A 17,522-nucleotide genomic window follows, 5' to 3' on the forward strand; every position below is an offset into this window, starting at 1 on the left:
AGGGGTTTAGCGGTAACGAAAATGGAGCCCATATAGGTGCTACAACTGCAGAAGCTCCATGGCCTTCTGTTTTTATCTGGGGTTGTCTATAGGGACATTATGAGAGAACTTGTGACTCAATAATAACTGCGTGTGATCAATTGGAACAGAGGTTCTTTTCCCCGTTTCCTGAAAGGTTACGGACATGCAGGACAAGGTTTCTGCCCCGACAGCATCAATAAGTCACATCCGGCCTCAGCTGGCTGGGTCTCCAGGAGTTTCTATACTTACTCCAATCCATGTGGTATGTTTTCCTGCTTGCATAAAACAACAGAAGGCTGCCTGCACCACCTGAAATGTATTATTAATCAATTTAGGCCTGACGTCGAAAAAAAAAGTTCGCTCTGAAAGAATATATATTCAAAGATTTGTGCCGCATTTTTACGATTTTTTCAAAAATAGCAGATCTACAAGCTCGTAGCGCGCCACCGAGTGGCGCGCTACGAGCTTGTAGATCTGCTATTTTTCAATATAGCTAAAGCATGACATAATGCTAACACCAAAAGGGGTTCCCACCCAGAATGGGTTAAAATAAAAAAATACATTTTTCTTTACAGAAACTGTGTGTTCACATGAACACATGATGAAGCCCATGGCCAGAGTAAACCGGATGTTGGTGCGAGAACACCGAGTCACTGAGGAGATTAGACACTTGAGGCCAATTTTCGGGACTAATGCAAGGGATGGAAAGTGGGGAGTGGCAGGGAGGAGGAGGGAGTGGCTGTTTGCATGCAGGGCTTGTTGGAATTGAATGTGTTTGGAAGATTCTACAAGCGAGGCATGTGATTGAGGCAGTATACGGTACAACAAATGTAATTCAAAAGGGAGCGTGCGTGCGTGTGCGGGCGTGTGTGTGTGTGTGTGCTCGTGCGTGCATGTGTGTGTGAGTGTAAGCCTCCACTGAGATTCTAAGTGTACGTCAGCACAGGGCTCAGTAACATCTGTGTAATGTGCATCTCAGCATCCCTAACGTCAAACAGTATACAGAATGCATTTGTGAAAATGATGAGTGATGTGAATACAAACAGAGCCGTTACTGTACCATATATTTCCCAATACCACGGCACGTCCACTCATACAGTGCTTCGTTATACCCCGTCCTCTCTCTCTGTCACTTTTACTCTCTCCCCATACTTCCATTTTTCTTGTCTTCCCGTACACCCATCTGCCCCCCCCCCCCCTCACCCCAGACACTGGAATCCCATTCCCTTAATTAAACACGGACCCCTTATAGGACAGAAGGACAAATGCAATTTGTAACGATTTCCCCCTCGGCCGGCGCTTTTCATTATACAGGACTCTTTATGCTGACCACAGACTTCTGACGGCAGTTAATCTTCCATTGAAACCCATTAGGAGCCCCTCCGCCCCCCTACTCCCCACATGCACATCACCCCCCCCCCCCCCACCACCACCACCACCAACAACCGAACCCCCCCCCCCCTAAACCCTACATTCCCTTCCCCCTCACCTCCCCACCGTAATTCCCCCCGCCTCGAACCCTCCACCTTCCTCCTCAGCCACGCTCCCTCAATCAGGAGTCCTTATATTGTAGAAGTCGCCCTGTGAGGAGGTCCTTTCTGCACATTCAGGGAGACTAACTCTGACGTACGGTAACATAACAGGGCTGAGCTGAGTGACAGCAGGAGGTACTGAGGGAGAGAGAGAGAGAGAGAGAGAGAGAGAGAGAGAGAGAGAGAGAGAGAGAGAGAGAGAGAGCGGGGGGGCTGAGATCTAGCCTGGAGAAAGTAAGGGGCGCTGAAGTAAAAATTCTTAACCCATTCTGACCCGAGATCAGATTCTAAAAATGTCTTCTACATCCTGACAGTTTTCTGAAAAAGCCACGTTTCTATGTCAGTCGTTCTTCGATTTTTCAAAAAACTGCAGACCTACAAGCTTGTAGATCTGATATTTTTCAATAGCTATAAAGCATAACATAATGCTAACACCAAAAGGGGCTCCATGCACTTCCCGCCCAAAATGGGTTAATTAAACATCGAGCGACCACACTCCCACACCCAGCTGCATTATGCAGATGCTCGCTGGACCGTTTTAAGATGGCCGGGTTGAAGGGGGACGTCGGGGGAACACGTCGCAGTGCTGGGACGGACGGACGGAGTGAGGTGAGATATAGGAGGATTTCAACCAAGCTAAATGTCGCTCAGCATGCTTATATGAAGTGGTATTTAGTCAGTCAAGTATAGAGCCTATAGTTCAGTGGACGTTACGTGGCTTAGTAAGTGGGTGTATTCTGGACGTTGCTGTAGGGCTTCTCTGTGTTTACACGGTACAAAAGGAAAAGGCTTGCAGTAATGTAAAAAAAGTAAAAAAGGCGTGCTGTACTTACATTGACGGTCTCTCGTCCGCCGTACTTGACTCGGATCCGGGGCTCCTGCACCACGTCCAGATTGGTCCCGATCACCACCAGGGGTGTGTGGCCACTGGATCAGAACACAATCACATACTGTATAAGAACCTTATATATACCTTGTCGGCCGGAGTTACACTGTCTGGGGTCTATATACTGTACTAGGCCTTTGACGACACTCGCAGACAAGCAGAAATGGCGTGGGGCTTCCGGCACGTTTTTTTTCTCATTTCTATATTTGCAGAGAGCTCTCTCTCCCCAAAAATAGGAACACTATAGGGGTTCATGTACAGTATAGATAAACAAGAGAAGGGCTATACCGGTGACTCAGGATGCAAAGCATAGCATCGTTTTAAATCCTTTCTTTTTCTTTCTCTGAAATCCTGACACCGGCCTTTGTAAACTACCTACAGCAATCGAGCAGAAATGTGTCGACAATGAGTGAAAGGAAAAAGAAGAGGAAAAACAAACAAGAGAGAACCTCCTGCCATAAACAGGCCTCTCTGGAAAGTTTCACCATCAGCACAAAAAATAAGGGCGTCTCGAACTGGGCTTCTCCACCAGGTTTCTTTGTGAAGATAATACGCTTTGGTTGCAGGGGGAATGATTAGAGATTATTTCTGACTTCAGTAGCTGTATATACAATCAAACAGCACACGCACATCTTTGAAATACCAACAGAGGCAGCCAGAGGCGTGCACAGTTAGCATGTGTAGAAACCTCAGTACAAAACAAGGTGCACAAACAATGGAGGGGAGACTGGCTGGCTTGTGTGGGGCCCTCCCTATAATATGCAGCTGTCCGGGCCCTTGTCTGTTCTTTCCTTTCTGCTGTCGTGTTGGTCAAGGTCGGCATTGTGAAGAAAGAGGACAGGCATTGTGGGATCGTGGCAGCACAACTATAGACAAGACGCGCGGAGCATTCAGAATTGTCAGATGTGTGTGTGTGTGTGTGTGTGTGTGTGTGTGTGTGTGTGCATCGGACCCATTTGTGGGTTAATGCGGATAGGGGCTGCACTACATGGGAGAGCAGACTAATGCTGACCTGTACATTTTTAATTTCCATTTGTGCTTTTCCTGTGCTTTTTCTGGGACCATGCAGCTTACTACAGACTTCGATCCTCTGCCTCTGGTTGTGGTTTGACTATAAGTGGAGAGAGCCCCAGAGTTGCACTTTTATTTCCTCTCTTTCCTCTGAGACTTTTCAAATGTGGATCTGTGCACACCTAACTCCCTCTTTCGACCTGATTTATGTTCGGTCGCGCACGGGTGGTGCCGCGCACAGAAAGCAGGCAATCTGCAAGCTCTAGGCATGTAACGATATATCGTATATCGATATATATCGATATTATATCCCGACGATATGTATCGATTTATAAAACATTAATATCGATTTTCAAATTATTATTAATATATTTTTTTTAGGGGGGCTAGTGTGTGATATTAAATATTAATACCGGTAATAATAAATATACAGCATCGTGGCTACGAGTGTGCAGCCTTTTCTAATTTTTACAGTTGTTGCACAGAAATTAAGTCATTTTACATGAAAAGTAATGCTACACGTTTGCAATGTAGTTAAATAAAAATTGTGAAAAAAGCTTGGGGGGGGGGGGGGGAAGATAAATCATTAAAAGAGAATAATTGTGTTGAGAATATCGTGAACGTCATATCGTGATACGTATCGTATCGTGAGTTGGGTGTATGGTTACATGCCTAGCAAGCTCACAAAACATCGGAAGTAGAACTCTGGCTTTAATATACATCTCTGACGAGAGTCGTTGTTGTTCTTCTTCTCCCCGCGACTGCGACTCATCACTCATCTCCTTCAGCTCTAGTTGTTTTTAGCGCGACAGCGTGTGATGTGTCCTCCGTCTGCCAAACACACCGTATACCACAACAATCACAGTGAAATCACTTGTTTTCTCATGAGCTGCCCAGAAACAGTCTCCCAACAGCTTCTCCAACCTGTCCAATCTGCCGCCCGTGGCGGTTCCTCTCAGACTCCCACTAATTGGAAGAGAGGCCGAACAGTAATTGAAGGTGTGCTATTGACCCGTGTCTGCTTATTACAGATGGATTGGCTTGGCTCCTCTCTATACGGCTCTGGATAAGAGAGCTGAGGAAGGAAACCTTGTCTGCGGTGGTGGAAGTGGATTTATTGACAGGGATAATACGGGGTGCAGTACTTATAGTTTAGACTGTTTTTGGTTTAGACTAGTCATTGGGTTAGACCAGTCATTAGTCCTACAACTACAACCAGAAACAAACCATTGAATCCTAATTGAATCCCATTGAATCCTAAACCTCTAAATCAGTCAGTCAGGACAATAGCAGAAACACAAAGCCATTTAGATTCGAAATCAGACCATGATCTGATGGCCTGAGGTTGACACTAATGGGCTTAATGGGTGTACTCAATCCCCTCAAAGGTAATCACACTTTAATCATTGACCTCCAGACTCCTTACCTCAGAGTTGACTAGATTAAGCCAGACTAAATCTAAATATAAAATTCACTAAATCCTAATTGCCCAGACTCTTCTTCAACAAAGATGGCGAAAGCAAACATTCTTTGTTCTGTACTCATACAATAGTATGGTACAAAACACTGAAGTCCTTAAACCAGAAAGCTAACCCTAACCTCCCACGGGGCAGCACACCTAAACTTAACCTTAACCCATGTCTAACCAATGACTAGTCTAAACTATATGCGCCCTGATAATATGGGTAAGAAAAGGAGGTGCATACTTAGTTTAGACTAGTCATTGGTTAGACATGGGTTAAGGTTAGGTTTAGGTGTTCTGCCCCATGGGAGGTTAGGGTCAGGTGAGGGTCTGAGATAGGTTGTAGTTGTAGGAATAATGACTGGTCTAACCGATGACTAGTCCAAACAAAAAACTGTCTAAACTAAGTACTGCAAGAACAAAACCCTGGCATGCACATGTCATGCAGTCCGTGGTGCAGTGGAAGGGAGGTGGAGGTATACTGTACTACATACTGTATAGTTACTATATGCAGTTATACCTGGCGATGCTCCAGTCTGGCTCGATGCGCTGGACGGTGGGGTCCTCGATGTACTCAAAGGCCAGGCTCTCCTTGACCTGGGCGCGGTCCACGCTCACAGTGACCTGCACCGAGCCCACGCCCGACAGGGAGGGCGCCGAATAGCACACGATCTCCGTCATGGTCCGTCTGGCGTGGACACACAACAAAGACACATTTTAACCCATTCTGACCTGAGATCAGATTCTAAAAATGTCTTCTATACATCCTGACAGTTTTCCATTCTGACCTGAGATCAGATTAAAAAAAATGACTTCTATGTCAGTCGCTCTTCGATTTTTCAAAAATATCTATTTTTCAATAGCTAAAGCATAAAATGATGCTAACACCAAAATGGGTTCCCGGCCAAAATGGGATAAAGGAGAGCATACTGTACAAGGATACAAATAGTAAAGGCACAGTTAACCCATTTTGGACTGAGGTCGATAAAAAATAAACGCTTCTAAAGGCTCATACATAGTCTGGATTTTCGGTGGTTAGGTGACCACCGAACTACAACATGACGACACAAGCCACGGTGAAGAGCAAACCACCGCCACCATTCCAGCCCTTCTCTCTGTTTTTACTCAACACCGCTCAATGTTATTTCAGCTCCGGTGGTCAGCTCACCACCGGAGTGGTGGTCACCTCATCACCGAAAATCCAGACTATGAATAGGCCTTCAATCCTAACATCTTTCTGAAAAACCCATGACAGTGGTGCTCAACCTTTTTCATGTCAAGGACCCCCAGAATTATCTCTATTGGGCCACGGACCCCCCATCTCAAAATATGTAGTTCCTCCAGGGACCCCCCCAGAAGCCAATATTTTAGTTAAAAATGTTCGCACTGAAATATATATTCAAAAATCTGCGCCACATTTTCACAACTTTTCAAAAATAGCTAAAGTATAACATAATGCTTAGTTAAAACACCAAAAGGGGTTCCTGCCCAAAATGGTTTCACAAAACCGCATGTCTTCGTGACACAATAAGCATGCCACTCAGTTGTTATAAGTATAACAGCGTCTCCGCCATATGTGGAGGCTGCCAATCAGAGCCAAGACGGCACAATGCGTTGCCAGGCCCTTTTTTGCCTCCCTTTTGGGCATCCCGAGTTGTTGAAACCCTCTAACAACCAGTCTGTGGGTATGTCCTAGGTTGCCAAATATAAAAAAAAAGCATGCATGCATTCACAAAGGGCGCGCACACACAGACACGCACATGGATACAGTCACACATGCATGCCCTAGTAGTGCACGTAACCAAACACATACTGTACACCGATAGGACACAGTGTCTGTGTGCTGTTCTCCCTCCCTCACCATGGCTATACCTGCCCACCCCCGTGAATGCGTCCCAGTTCATTAACAGCGGCATGCCTGCGTTTTAGACCCCCTCCTCACCCCTGCCAGAAACGCAGTGGAAGAAGCACAACGCCAGTAATTAGCCCATATCTCATTAAAGCCGGCTTGACTCCTCAACCTTACAGCATTACAATCAAACTATACCGCAGCATGGCTTTAAATAGATACCTGGGAGAAGGAAGAGGAATATGGGGGGGGGGGATAAGGAAGGAAGTAAGGAAGGGTAGAACCAGGAGAGAGAGACAGAGAGAGAGAGACAGAGAGAGAGAGAGAGACAGAGACAGAGACAGAGACAGAGACAGAGACAGAGAGAGAGAGAGAGAGAGAGAGAGACAAAATCTAATTAGAGACAAATTGACAATCCTAGAATCAACAATAAAAACTAATCAGAACCCCCTCGACTATCCAATCTTAATTAAAGAATTAGAAGACAACATAAAAAAGCTTAAATCTGGCAAAGCATATGGCCCTGACGGTATCATGTCAGAGATGTTAAAACACAGCAGCTCTGAGCTCAAACAGGCCCTGCTTAAGTTGTTCAATCTCGTTCTTCAGTCAGGTTGCTTTCCTGAGATATGGAGCCGGGGGCTCATATCCCCAATATATAAGAGTGGAGATAAATGGGACCCTAACAATTACCGAGGCATATGTGTGAGCAGTAATCTGGGGAAGGTGTTTTGCAGCATCATTAATGCCCGGATGCTGGCCTTCCTTACGGAACACAATGCCCTGAGTAAAGGGCAAATTGGCTTTCTACCAAATCACCGCACCACTGACCATATTTACACTCTACATAGTCTAATTAGCCACCACGTTCACCAAAAAAGTAAGGGTAAGATCTTCGCATGTTTCATTGATTTTAAAAAGGCATTTGATTCCATTTGGCAAGAGGGACTATATTACAAAATTCTCCAAATCGGTGTAGGAGGTAAAATTTATGACATAATTAAATCAATGTATGTCAATAACAAATGTGGAGTGAAACTTGGTGACAAATCTACAGATCTGTTCACTCAAGGGAGAGGTGTTTTTCAGGGCAACAGCCTGTCTCCAACACTATTTAACATCTACATTAATGATTTAGCATTACTGTTGGAGCAGTCTGGAACCCCCGGCCTAACCCTTGACAATAAGGAAGTCAAATTCCTGCTCTATGCGGACGACCTGGTGCTGCTGTCTCCCACACAACAAGGACTGCAGCAGCACCTGGACCTGTTGGAGCAGTACTGTCAGAACTGGGCCCTGACTGTAAATCTGAACAAATCCAAAGTCATGATTTTCCAAAAGAAGGCCAGATCTCAGGAAAACAAATATCAATTTAAATTAGGAAACACACCTTTAGATCACACCCTGTATTACGATTACCTGGGACTTAAGATTAGTGCCTCAGGTAACTTTGGTCTGGCAGTGAATTCACTAAAAGATAAAGCATGCAGAGCATTTTATGCCATTAGGAGAACATTTTATAAAATTGATATCCCTGTTAGAATCTGGATAAAAATATTTGACAGCATTATCCAACCAATTGCTCTCTATGGTAGTGAGGTTTGGGGTCCACTCAGTCACCAGGACTACACTAAATGGGACAAACATCCCACAGAAACCCTGCATGCAGAATTCTGTAGATCCATATTAAACATCCAAAGGAAAACACCAACCAACGCATGCAGGGCAGAATTAGGCCGTTACCCATTAATTATCAACATTAGGAAAAGAACACTAAAGTTTTGGCTACATCTTAAATCAAGCCCCCAAGACAGCCTGGGATTCCAGGCCCTGCAATCCCAGGAGATGAAACCCCAAAAGAGTCCCTTCTGCAAACTAGTCCTTGGACTTATTGATCAGCTACCACAGAACAGTGTCCAGCCTCAACCTCAGACCAGCACTGCTTTGCAACCACTAATTAGAGTCAACCAAATTATTAAACAAATAAAATACACATATCTGGAACATTGGAACAATCAAACCAAAACTCAAAACAAACTTAATTGTTATCTGGCCCTAAAACATGAATATAAACTGGCTGAGTATCTGTATACGGTCAAAGATAAAAAACAGCGACAGATCATGACTAAATACAGAATGAGTGACCACAGTCTGGCCATAGAGAAAGGACGACACAAGAAGTCCTACCTACCTCCAGAACAGAGAGTCTGTGGTCACTGTACCTCAGCTGAGGTAGAGACTGAGACACACTTTCTAATTCATTGTAATAAATATAATAATATAAGAACCACATATTTTAATAAATTTGAGTTGTTGATCCCAAAGTTTAAAGAGTTGCATGACAGTGACAAACAACTCATTCTGTTGGGAGAGGGACCTGCAGCACATCTGGCTGCACAGTATGTGACTGCATGTCACAAAATGAGGGACACTTAGAAAAATATACACAATGACTATTATCTTGACACGAACCATCTCGACACACCACGGACACATTTAATACTGTACATTTTGACAGTATTTTCATATTGTATTGTGAAAATTAATGTTCTATTTGCGTGTTTTCTGTTATATTTTGTATTTATTTTATTTTGTTCGGTTCTTTTGTTGAACTTCATGCTTTGGCAATACTGTAGCTACTACATTCATGCCAATAAAGCTAACTGAATTGAATTGAAATTGAAATTGAGAGAGAGAGAGACAGAGAGAGAGAGAGAGAGACAGAGACAGAGACAGAGACAGAGAGAGAGAGAGAGAGAGAGAGAGAGAGAGAGAGAGGTAGGGTGAGACCAGGAGGCAATTGAAGCGAGGTCCATGAGTGCAGCAGGTTTCTGGGAGCTATTATTAGAGGGTTTCTGACGCGGGAGGTCATCAAAACCTTATTAAGATTTACACAAGTCTACGACAGGCTGAGGAGGAGAGAGAGAGAGAGAGAGAGAGAGAGAGAGGCTTCCCCAGGGGAGGTTTCATGCTAATGCCAGGGAAGAAAAGCACAGGAAAAAGGAGAGAGAGAGGACAGAAAAAGGAAGCTGGGAAGCTTCTTACGTAACGGATATAATAACTATATAATCTGGGGAAGGGGGAAATAATAAATAGAAATAATCTTAGAATTAGAATATATATTTTGGGTGTATAGAACTGAATTGAATTGCAGTAATAATGGCTTTAACCAAATCCAAAGGCACACCTGGACACCATTTGGGAACCACTATTCTATCATAATATGTCAACTCAAAATCTATTTTCACATTTGAGCATGGGTATCTTTTGCGTCTACATGCTTACGGCAAAAGCGACCTTTTGCGCGCCATGTTGACGAGGGTATACAGGCTTTAGTTCCGACATACTATTGATCCGAAACCTCAATCCCTAACCTAACCATAACCGCAAGCAGCGCATTTTCGCATCGCGATTCGCGAGCCAAAAATTTGCTACAAACTTGTCGCAGGCTTCCATTGAGAACGAATGGTCTTTATACATCTGCCGCACCATGATGCAAAAGGTGGCGTTGGCATGTGGCCGTCACAGCCAGGCACCCAACTTCACAATATGATGTCTCTCTCCATCAGCAGCATGGTAGAGAGAGCGTTTCGGCACGTCAGAGCCTGCCTGGTCAAAATGGTCAAAGTCTCGAGCATTGCTGATAGTTTTCCACAAACCTAGTGCAACATGGTTTGATCTTCTCAGAGTAACATTGTTGCCAAAGTGGTTATCCATTATGATTCTGGAACAGGAAACATTAAGTTACACATTCTACGTGTGTTACATTTATTGTGGCAAAACAGGAGTAGAGTCTCACCCATAGAACTCGCATGTCTGGTTCCCAAACAAGACGGTGACGCTGCTGCCGGCACCAAGGTTCTCCCCCATTATCGTCACCTTGGTGCCACCCGACTCCGGCCCTCTGCTAGGGGACACACCTGTGACTGATGGCATCTGGATGAGAGAGACAGATAGAAAGAGAGAGAGAGAGAGGAAACAAAATCAATATATTTCATCTCTCGGTCGCACTCGCCATATTAAACAGGCTTTTCTCGCCCGTTTACTCTAAACGCGCGGACCGTGCGTGCGTAAGCCAAATGCCCTGGCTACATCGATGTGTCAGACGCGCGGCAGGTTTGTGCGGGACCTTCCGGGAGGATATATAGATACGTGCGCATGGGGGCATACGCACGTAATCTTTTTTTAACCGATCCTATTTTTAGAGCACGCGTAGGATGGCCTGCTGTATCCGTGCGTCTGGTGTAGCTGGTATCATTGACATATATTGGTCCTATCCAAAGGCACTGTACGCACGCAGTAAACGCATACGCACGCGCGCAAAATTGCCTGGTGTAGCTTGGCCGTGATACTGTATACACAAGAGGGCTGATTACACATGAGAAACACCTGGGGAAGACAAGAACATAGAACCAAAACAACTAGAACACAACATAGAAATACAACACCTATAGACAAGCAAAGTCTGTGACTGTGACATCCTCGGTTTAAATGTATTCTTGGAGTAAAAAATTACAGTGAGGATTCGATGGCGTACATTTTTCTCCATTATCACAGCCAGGGCCACAGCAAATAGTCATTCATATGACCATGCAGTGCAGCGCAGTCAGAGAGAGAGAGAGAGAGAGAGAGAGAGAGAGAGAGAGAGAGAGAATGAAAGCATCAAGCTCTTACAGTCTCTGTGAGATCCGTCCCTCTGTGCATTGCTGAGATGTGTTTTAAAGACGGTCTGAAAATAACTAGTGTTTACAACAGCAGGCAGGCAAGCAGGCCTCCGTCAGAGCTCCAGTCACGCCCAGAGACAGACAGATGGGGGAGATATCCAAACAGACAGGCGGTCGGCCCGAGACACACAGATAAAACAACTTCAAAGTGCACACTCGTATACACCTACTCAAACGCATATAGGCAGCACACGAGTTGGCAGACTAAAACACACATTCATGCACAGACACACTCGCGCACGCACGCAAGCACGCACCTACGCACGTGCACACACACACACGCACACACACAGCATTTGTATTTGCATGTGTATACCACACGCATACATGTACTGTACACACTCTCGCATTTGTTTTCTTGAGTATCTTGTATTTTAGGTCAATACTCTTTTTTACTGTTGTTTTTTCCTCCTTTTAGTAATGTTTATATGTGCTCTTTTTTGAACAACATTCAGTAACTAGAAAATGCCGTTCCTGCAGGCGAAAATATTTGAGTTCTTTGAAAACAGCTGTAAGGAAACTATGCTTAGTAGAAATTCAGTTGAATGTTCTTTCAAAAGCATAAAGGGCCATCCACACAAACTATTTTACAGTTTGAATGAAGACTAGATACTGAAGGGCATAAAATAGGTGTAACAAATACTCCTATTTAGTCCCATTTAAATTTAAATTAAGTTTCTATGTGAAAGTATGAGGGATTGGGAGAATTTGGGTTGAGCCCACTAATTATCAGCTGCTGTTAATTGTTGAGAGAGAGAGTGCCAATTGTTTTTTTCAAAAAGGCGTCCAAAGGCGTCCTGTGGCACTCTAGGACATAAAGGGGAGGCGTCCTGTGGCACTGAATGAGTTGGGTTAAGATTGATTCAGAGAGTTTTCCAGTCGTACCACAAAGGAGTAGAGTTGTGACGAACGAGTCTTCAGCTCCGGGCGGCACTCTCCCACACACAGCTGGACCGGGCCGGGTCGAAGGTCAGGAGGAGCCGCCTCCATCTCACACACTATCCTAGGAAGACACAAATCACCATGTCAGTATATCACCAGAACAGTCACAGCACAGCAATTTATTTCTCCAAAAAGATGGCTTCCCTGTCCAACCTTCATAATATCGATAGTTGCCATGTGTGTAGTTTGTAAAACAAAACCACACTATAATCACAATGCAAATATGTTAAGTGGTGAAACCGAAAGATACAGGAAAAATCACACCTGTGTGAACTGAGTGGTGCAACTCCCCCCTCCCCACCTATCTCTCTCTCTCATTAGCACTATCCCTCTCTCTGTTTCTGGCACAACAGCGCCCATACTGGTACTCATTATACTGGCACTCATTAACGTCACATAGGTGAACAACACATAGGTGAACACGGACATTGCTGTTCCTTGGAGTGGTTGCACCAATCAAAAAACTGGGCTGGCAATGGCATACAGTACCATCCAAATGGGCAATAAACTGGCTGTTTGCAGGCGTATTGAATTGTTTGTTGACTATAGTTTGTTGATGTCTCCTTTGACTAAATAGAAATAGTGAAAGTGCTTCACAGGAACAATGCTGGTGCAAATAGTTTCACTGGCATTCTTTCCGTTGTCGCCCTGTTACCATCAGCCAGCAGAATGCACGGAAATGCATAGAAGAAGAGAGCCGTGAACCCGCTGCTTGAACCGGAAGTACTAATAGTCCATTTCATACTGTAGTTTCACCCCTGCTTGAACCGGAAGTACTAATAGTCCATTTCATACTGTAGTTTCACCCCTGCTTGAACCGGAAGTACTAATAGTCCATTCCATACTGTAGTTTCACCCCTGCTTGAACCGGAAATACTAATAGTCCATTTCATACTGTAGTTTCACTCGTGGACGTTGGTCTGCCGATATAACGACAAGTACTACCAGCGAGGTTGATTAAGAAGTAACTTTTGTGGAAATGGAAAAAAGGTATAGTCATTATTTAGTCACAATAATAATAAATAATTATTATACCCACATTCCCCATTTCCCCATGTTCTAACCTGGGGGTCCTTATTTTGGACATGTGATATACTCCTAATAGAGGAAAATGTATTCTACAAGCTCACAGTGCCTCCAAGGCATGCTGTGAGCTTGTAGATCGAATATTTTCATAATATATGACAAAATATAAAATAGGACATTCATTTATGAACTGTGCTCCTCGGAGCACATGCTGCGTTTTGTTCAAAATGGACCAATCCTGTAAACTTTGGAAGGCACCGTTTAGCCTATCATTATGGAATATGAAAAATTGGACAGATCCGTCTTGATTGCACGACTATAGAGCGTCGCAGACCCTTGAGAGACCCGGAAAAGAAATCCCAGTTCATTTTCCTCATAGACTTTTCAGAAAGTATTTATTTAAAGACGTTTACGCCGCGGACAAAGCCAACTCTTGTCGTGACAAATCATGACAATAAACACAATTCTTTGGGCTGAACAAATAATTAGAAAGAAGAAGAAAACGGCAGTGCTTTTTTTGTTGTTTGTTGTACTTATTTGTAATTATTTGTTTGGTCCAAAATATTGTGTTTGTTGTCATGATTTGTCACGACAAGAGTTGGCTTCGTACGACGCTTAAAAGGTCTTTAAATAAATACGTTTTGAAATGTCTGTGGGAAAAAATGCATTGGGAACTATTTCCTGGGCCTGGCGTCGTCATGAAAGGGGGCGGGACTGCGACGCTCTATTGAGATACTATGTACCCAAAAATGTGGTCACATGGTGGCGATATAAATGTCTATCTGCTCTGGCACACAGAGGGCGCGTGTGTACAGTTTTACCAGCCAACGGTGCCAGAGATGAGCTGTTCACAGACAGAAGGACGGACACACGGACAAGGTGAAAAAGACAGTCTTGGCCATGCTTTAATTTGGCCTGTCGGAGACAAGGAGACATATATGGAGCCAGGCAGGGTTTATGTATGTAGGACCGTGAGCTGTGATTAGACTACATTTGGGGGGACAATCATGGATATACTTTCACCTCAAAAGTCACCCACAAAAAAGTTTTAGGATAATTGAGCTATAGAGAGATGACTTCCGCACACCTGGAGCAGGTACGATGATGACGAGGCACATACAATGTAGAATGAGGGACACGTCCGCACATGTACCGCCACTTGCTGGGTTCAGAGCATTTATTTAGGAAGCAGCGTTTCGGTCTTGCGACCTTCCTCGGGCTTAATTCAAGAAGCACATGAGTTGAAATTGAGCTGTACACGGTCTGCATAAAGTTAGCGGAGCAAGTCATCTATAGCTGTGGGGCTAGCTGTTCTTTTGCATCGACTCCCTTACTACTTTAGATTGACTTTTTTGACTTTTTGTCTCTATCACTTTCACACTGCACGACGCCTATTCTCCAAATGAAGTAAATTCCCCCGCACAAAACCAGGTACTAAATAAGTAAATCACACAGCAGACACATCTAAATCTATTGACGGGACAACTGCTGGCGAGTAATAAAAGAACCAGAAGCAATCAAAGTGCTATAGAGAGGCAGGCAGAAAGTGACTGGGGACTGGGAGCTGGGTACGTGGTGGAGGAGTTGCCATGTCGTTGTTTTTTGAGAGTGCTTATCTCCTGAATCACAAGTACTTCTAGAGCAGACTCTCAGGTGGACTTGCTGGAACAGAGAGGCTCTGGGAGGACTTACTCACGGATATATGACTCGTAGTTCCCTCCACTGCCACACTACTCTATACAGATTCCCCTTTAAACATAAAACTACTGTACTGAGGCGGGTTCACACGGGGTTATTTGATTCATTCCACTGCGATGTTTCTGATTGTTCTTGGTGCTTTTGGTCTTTTAATTAAGCATGGTGATATACATAGATGAATTCACTACCGTCGTTGTCCCATAACTGGGTTAAAGTGCTGTCACTGATGACAAATGGCTGCCTACTGCCAGTGGCACACTGAGCATTTCAATCACAGCTCCCCATGGCGTAAACAGCAAGGTAGCAGAGACAGAGACACACCTGCCATCCACTGTTATACATGGGCCACGCTTATTTTTATACGGTTGGGTTACAAAAAAACAAAAATGTAATTCAAATCAATGTATAGCACTCAATAGAGGCGAGCGGTGTGAGCATGTGTGTATTGTACTATAGACTACAGTGTGTGTGTGTGTGTGTGTGTGTGTGTGTGTGTGTGTGTGTGTGTGTGTGTGTGTGTGTGTGTGTGTGTGTGTGTGTGTGTGTGTGTTGTGTGTGTGTGTGTGTTAGGGGCAGAAGGGCACGTGGATACACGTGCACGTCTGTAATGCAATCGGCAGCAGAAAGTGTCAAAGGGGAAAAGCGGTGATCGCGTAACAGCCAGCACTGAGCCGTTCTTTTACCGAAGGGGGCAGAAGTAGTAGGCCAGCGAAAGAATTAAGGTTATAACAGCTCCTCTGAGAACCATGACTATGATAGCCTGTGTCCTGTGAGTGTGTGTGTGTGTGTGTGTGTGTGTGTGTGTGTGTGTGTGTGTGTGTGTGTGTGTGTGTGTGTGTGTGTGTGTGTGTGTGCGTGCGTGCGACCGTGCGTGTGTGTGCGTGTGCGTGATAAATTGTATCGACGTGTATGTGCATGAGTGTCAGCAGCCCTGTGTCCCAGCAGCAGCGCTAACTGCTGCAGATTTGAACTCTCAACCTGCCCAACTACTAGTCCTCCATCTCCCTGCAGAGCCCAATGTTCTGGCGCGTTGTTAGCGATTAGAACGACGCATTAACGCTTGCTTCGTGCTCATCTGCAGCACCAGCTTAGAGCTGCAGCCCCCAAAACGCATTCCAGGGATACGGGATCCTGGCAGTCTGTACCGCACCCCCCCCCCCCCCCACCCCCACCCTTTCAGAGGCTTCCATCCCACCTGCCCAGGTTAAACAACCATAAGGTGCTGGGGGGAAGGGGGGGACTGTGTCTGTGTAACCAGCCCCGGGGTATATTATAGGCAAAGGCAGTTATGATGGAGTGCGTGGCCACATTCCATTAGTTCAGGGTGAACGCGGGACAGGCTTTGCCGTGATGTATGCACAGTGTGGGACAATTAGGGAAGTAAACACAAGTAAACACACACAGCTGTTGTGGGGGATTGTTAGTCACTGGCGGAGCTATATATACAGCGAGAGGGAGAGGCACCGGGTTATAGTGTGCTGCGGGAGAACAACAATGTCAGGGACAGACGGTCTTATCTGGACCGGCTCCCAGTCTTCATTAAGATAGAAGAGATGGTGGGATGCGACCGCGGCTCTGTGACTACGCATAGAATGCAGTTTGTTAGCGCTGCATTGGCGTTTGGCCCCTGAGTGTGTTACATCTAAACCCCAGGGACAGACGCGTACGGTGAGGATGCGTGCTTAATCACTTTTCCCTCTAATTCTCCGACGTCAAGATCACTTTTCCAATTTTCACGTCGAGACGGCCTAACTAACTAAACTGTGCTGTTTTACTATTATGTTGCAATAATATTACTTATTCACGTTGCATTGGAAAGTATGCGTATATAGGCAACATTTATTTTCTCCAATTTTAGAACATATTTCACAAAGTCCTGATTGGATTAAGTGATTAACCAAGTTTAATTTCATTATTCATCTACCGTATTTGTATGCAGCATATGAACCAACCATGGCAGTTTTTAAATAACATGAACATGTGAGTTGCTATGCATAGTGCACAGAGGGGTCCTGGAGGGTACGAATTGGGCCCAAAGTTAACCCAACGGCCAAATTCATATATTTTTGGGGGTTCTTGACATGAAACTGTTTGCGAACCACTGACACACAGAAACATGAGGTTTTTCAGATAACTGTAAGCATTTAGAACCACTGACACACAGAAACATGAGGTTTTTCAGATAACTGTCAGCATTTAGAACCACTGACACACAGAAACATGAGGTTTTTCAGATAACTGTCATTTAGAACCACTGACACACAGAAACATGAGGTTTTTCAGATAACTGTCAGCATTTAGAACCACTGACACACAGAAACATGAGGTTTTTCAGATAACTGTCATTTAGAACCACTGACACACAGAAACA

At 44.6% G+C, this 17,522-nt stretch overlaps 1 protein-coding gene across 1 annotated transcript in view; it reads right to left on the bottom strand.

Moving 5' to 3' along the window:
* plxna2 (plexin A2) overlaps positions 1 to 17,522 on the bottom strand; it is a 279,981-nt gene that overhangs the window by 69,089 nt on the left and 193,370 nt on the right. The window contains 4 exon segments of the mRNA XM_080764816.1: positions 2,387 to 2,480; positions 5,433 to 5,600; positions 10,561 to 10,697; positions 12,371 to 12,488. Coding sequence (XP_080620942.1) covers positions 2,387 to 2,480; positions 5,433 to 5,600; positions 10,561 to 10,697; positions 12,371 to 12,488 — 517 coding nt within the window.

The sequence above is a fragment of the Protomyctophum bolini genome (genome assembly GCF_963924005.1).
Source record: "Protomyctophum bolini genome assembly, chromosome: 5".
Taxonomy (NCBI): Eukaryota; Metazoa; Chordata; class Actinopteri; order Myctophiformes; family Myctophidae; genus Protomyctophum; species Protomyctophum bolini.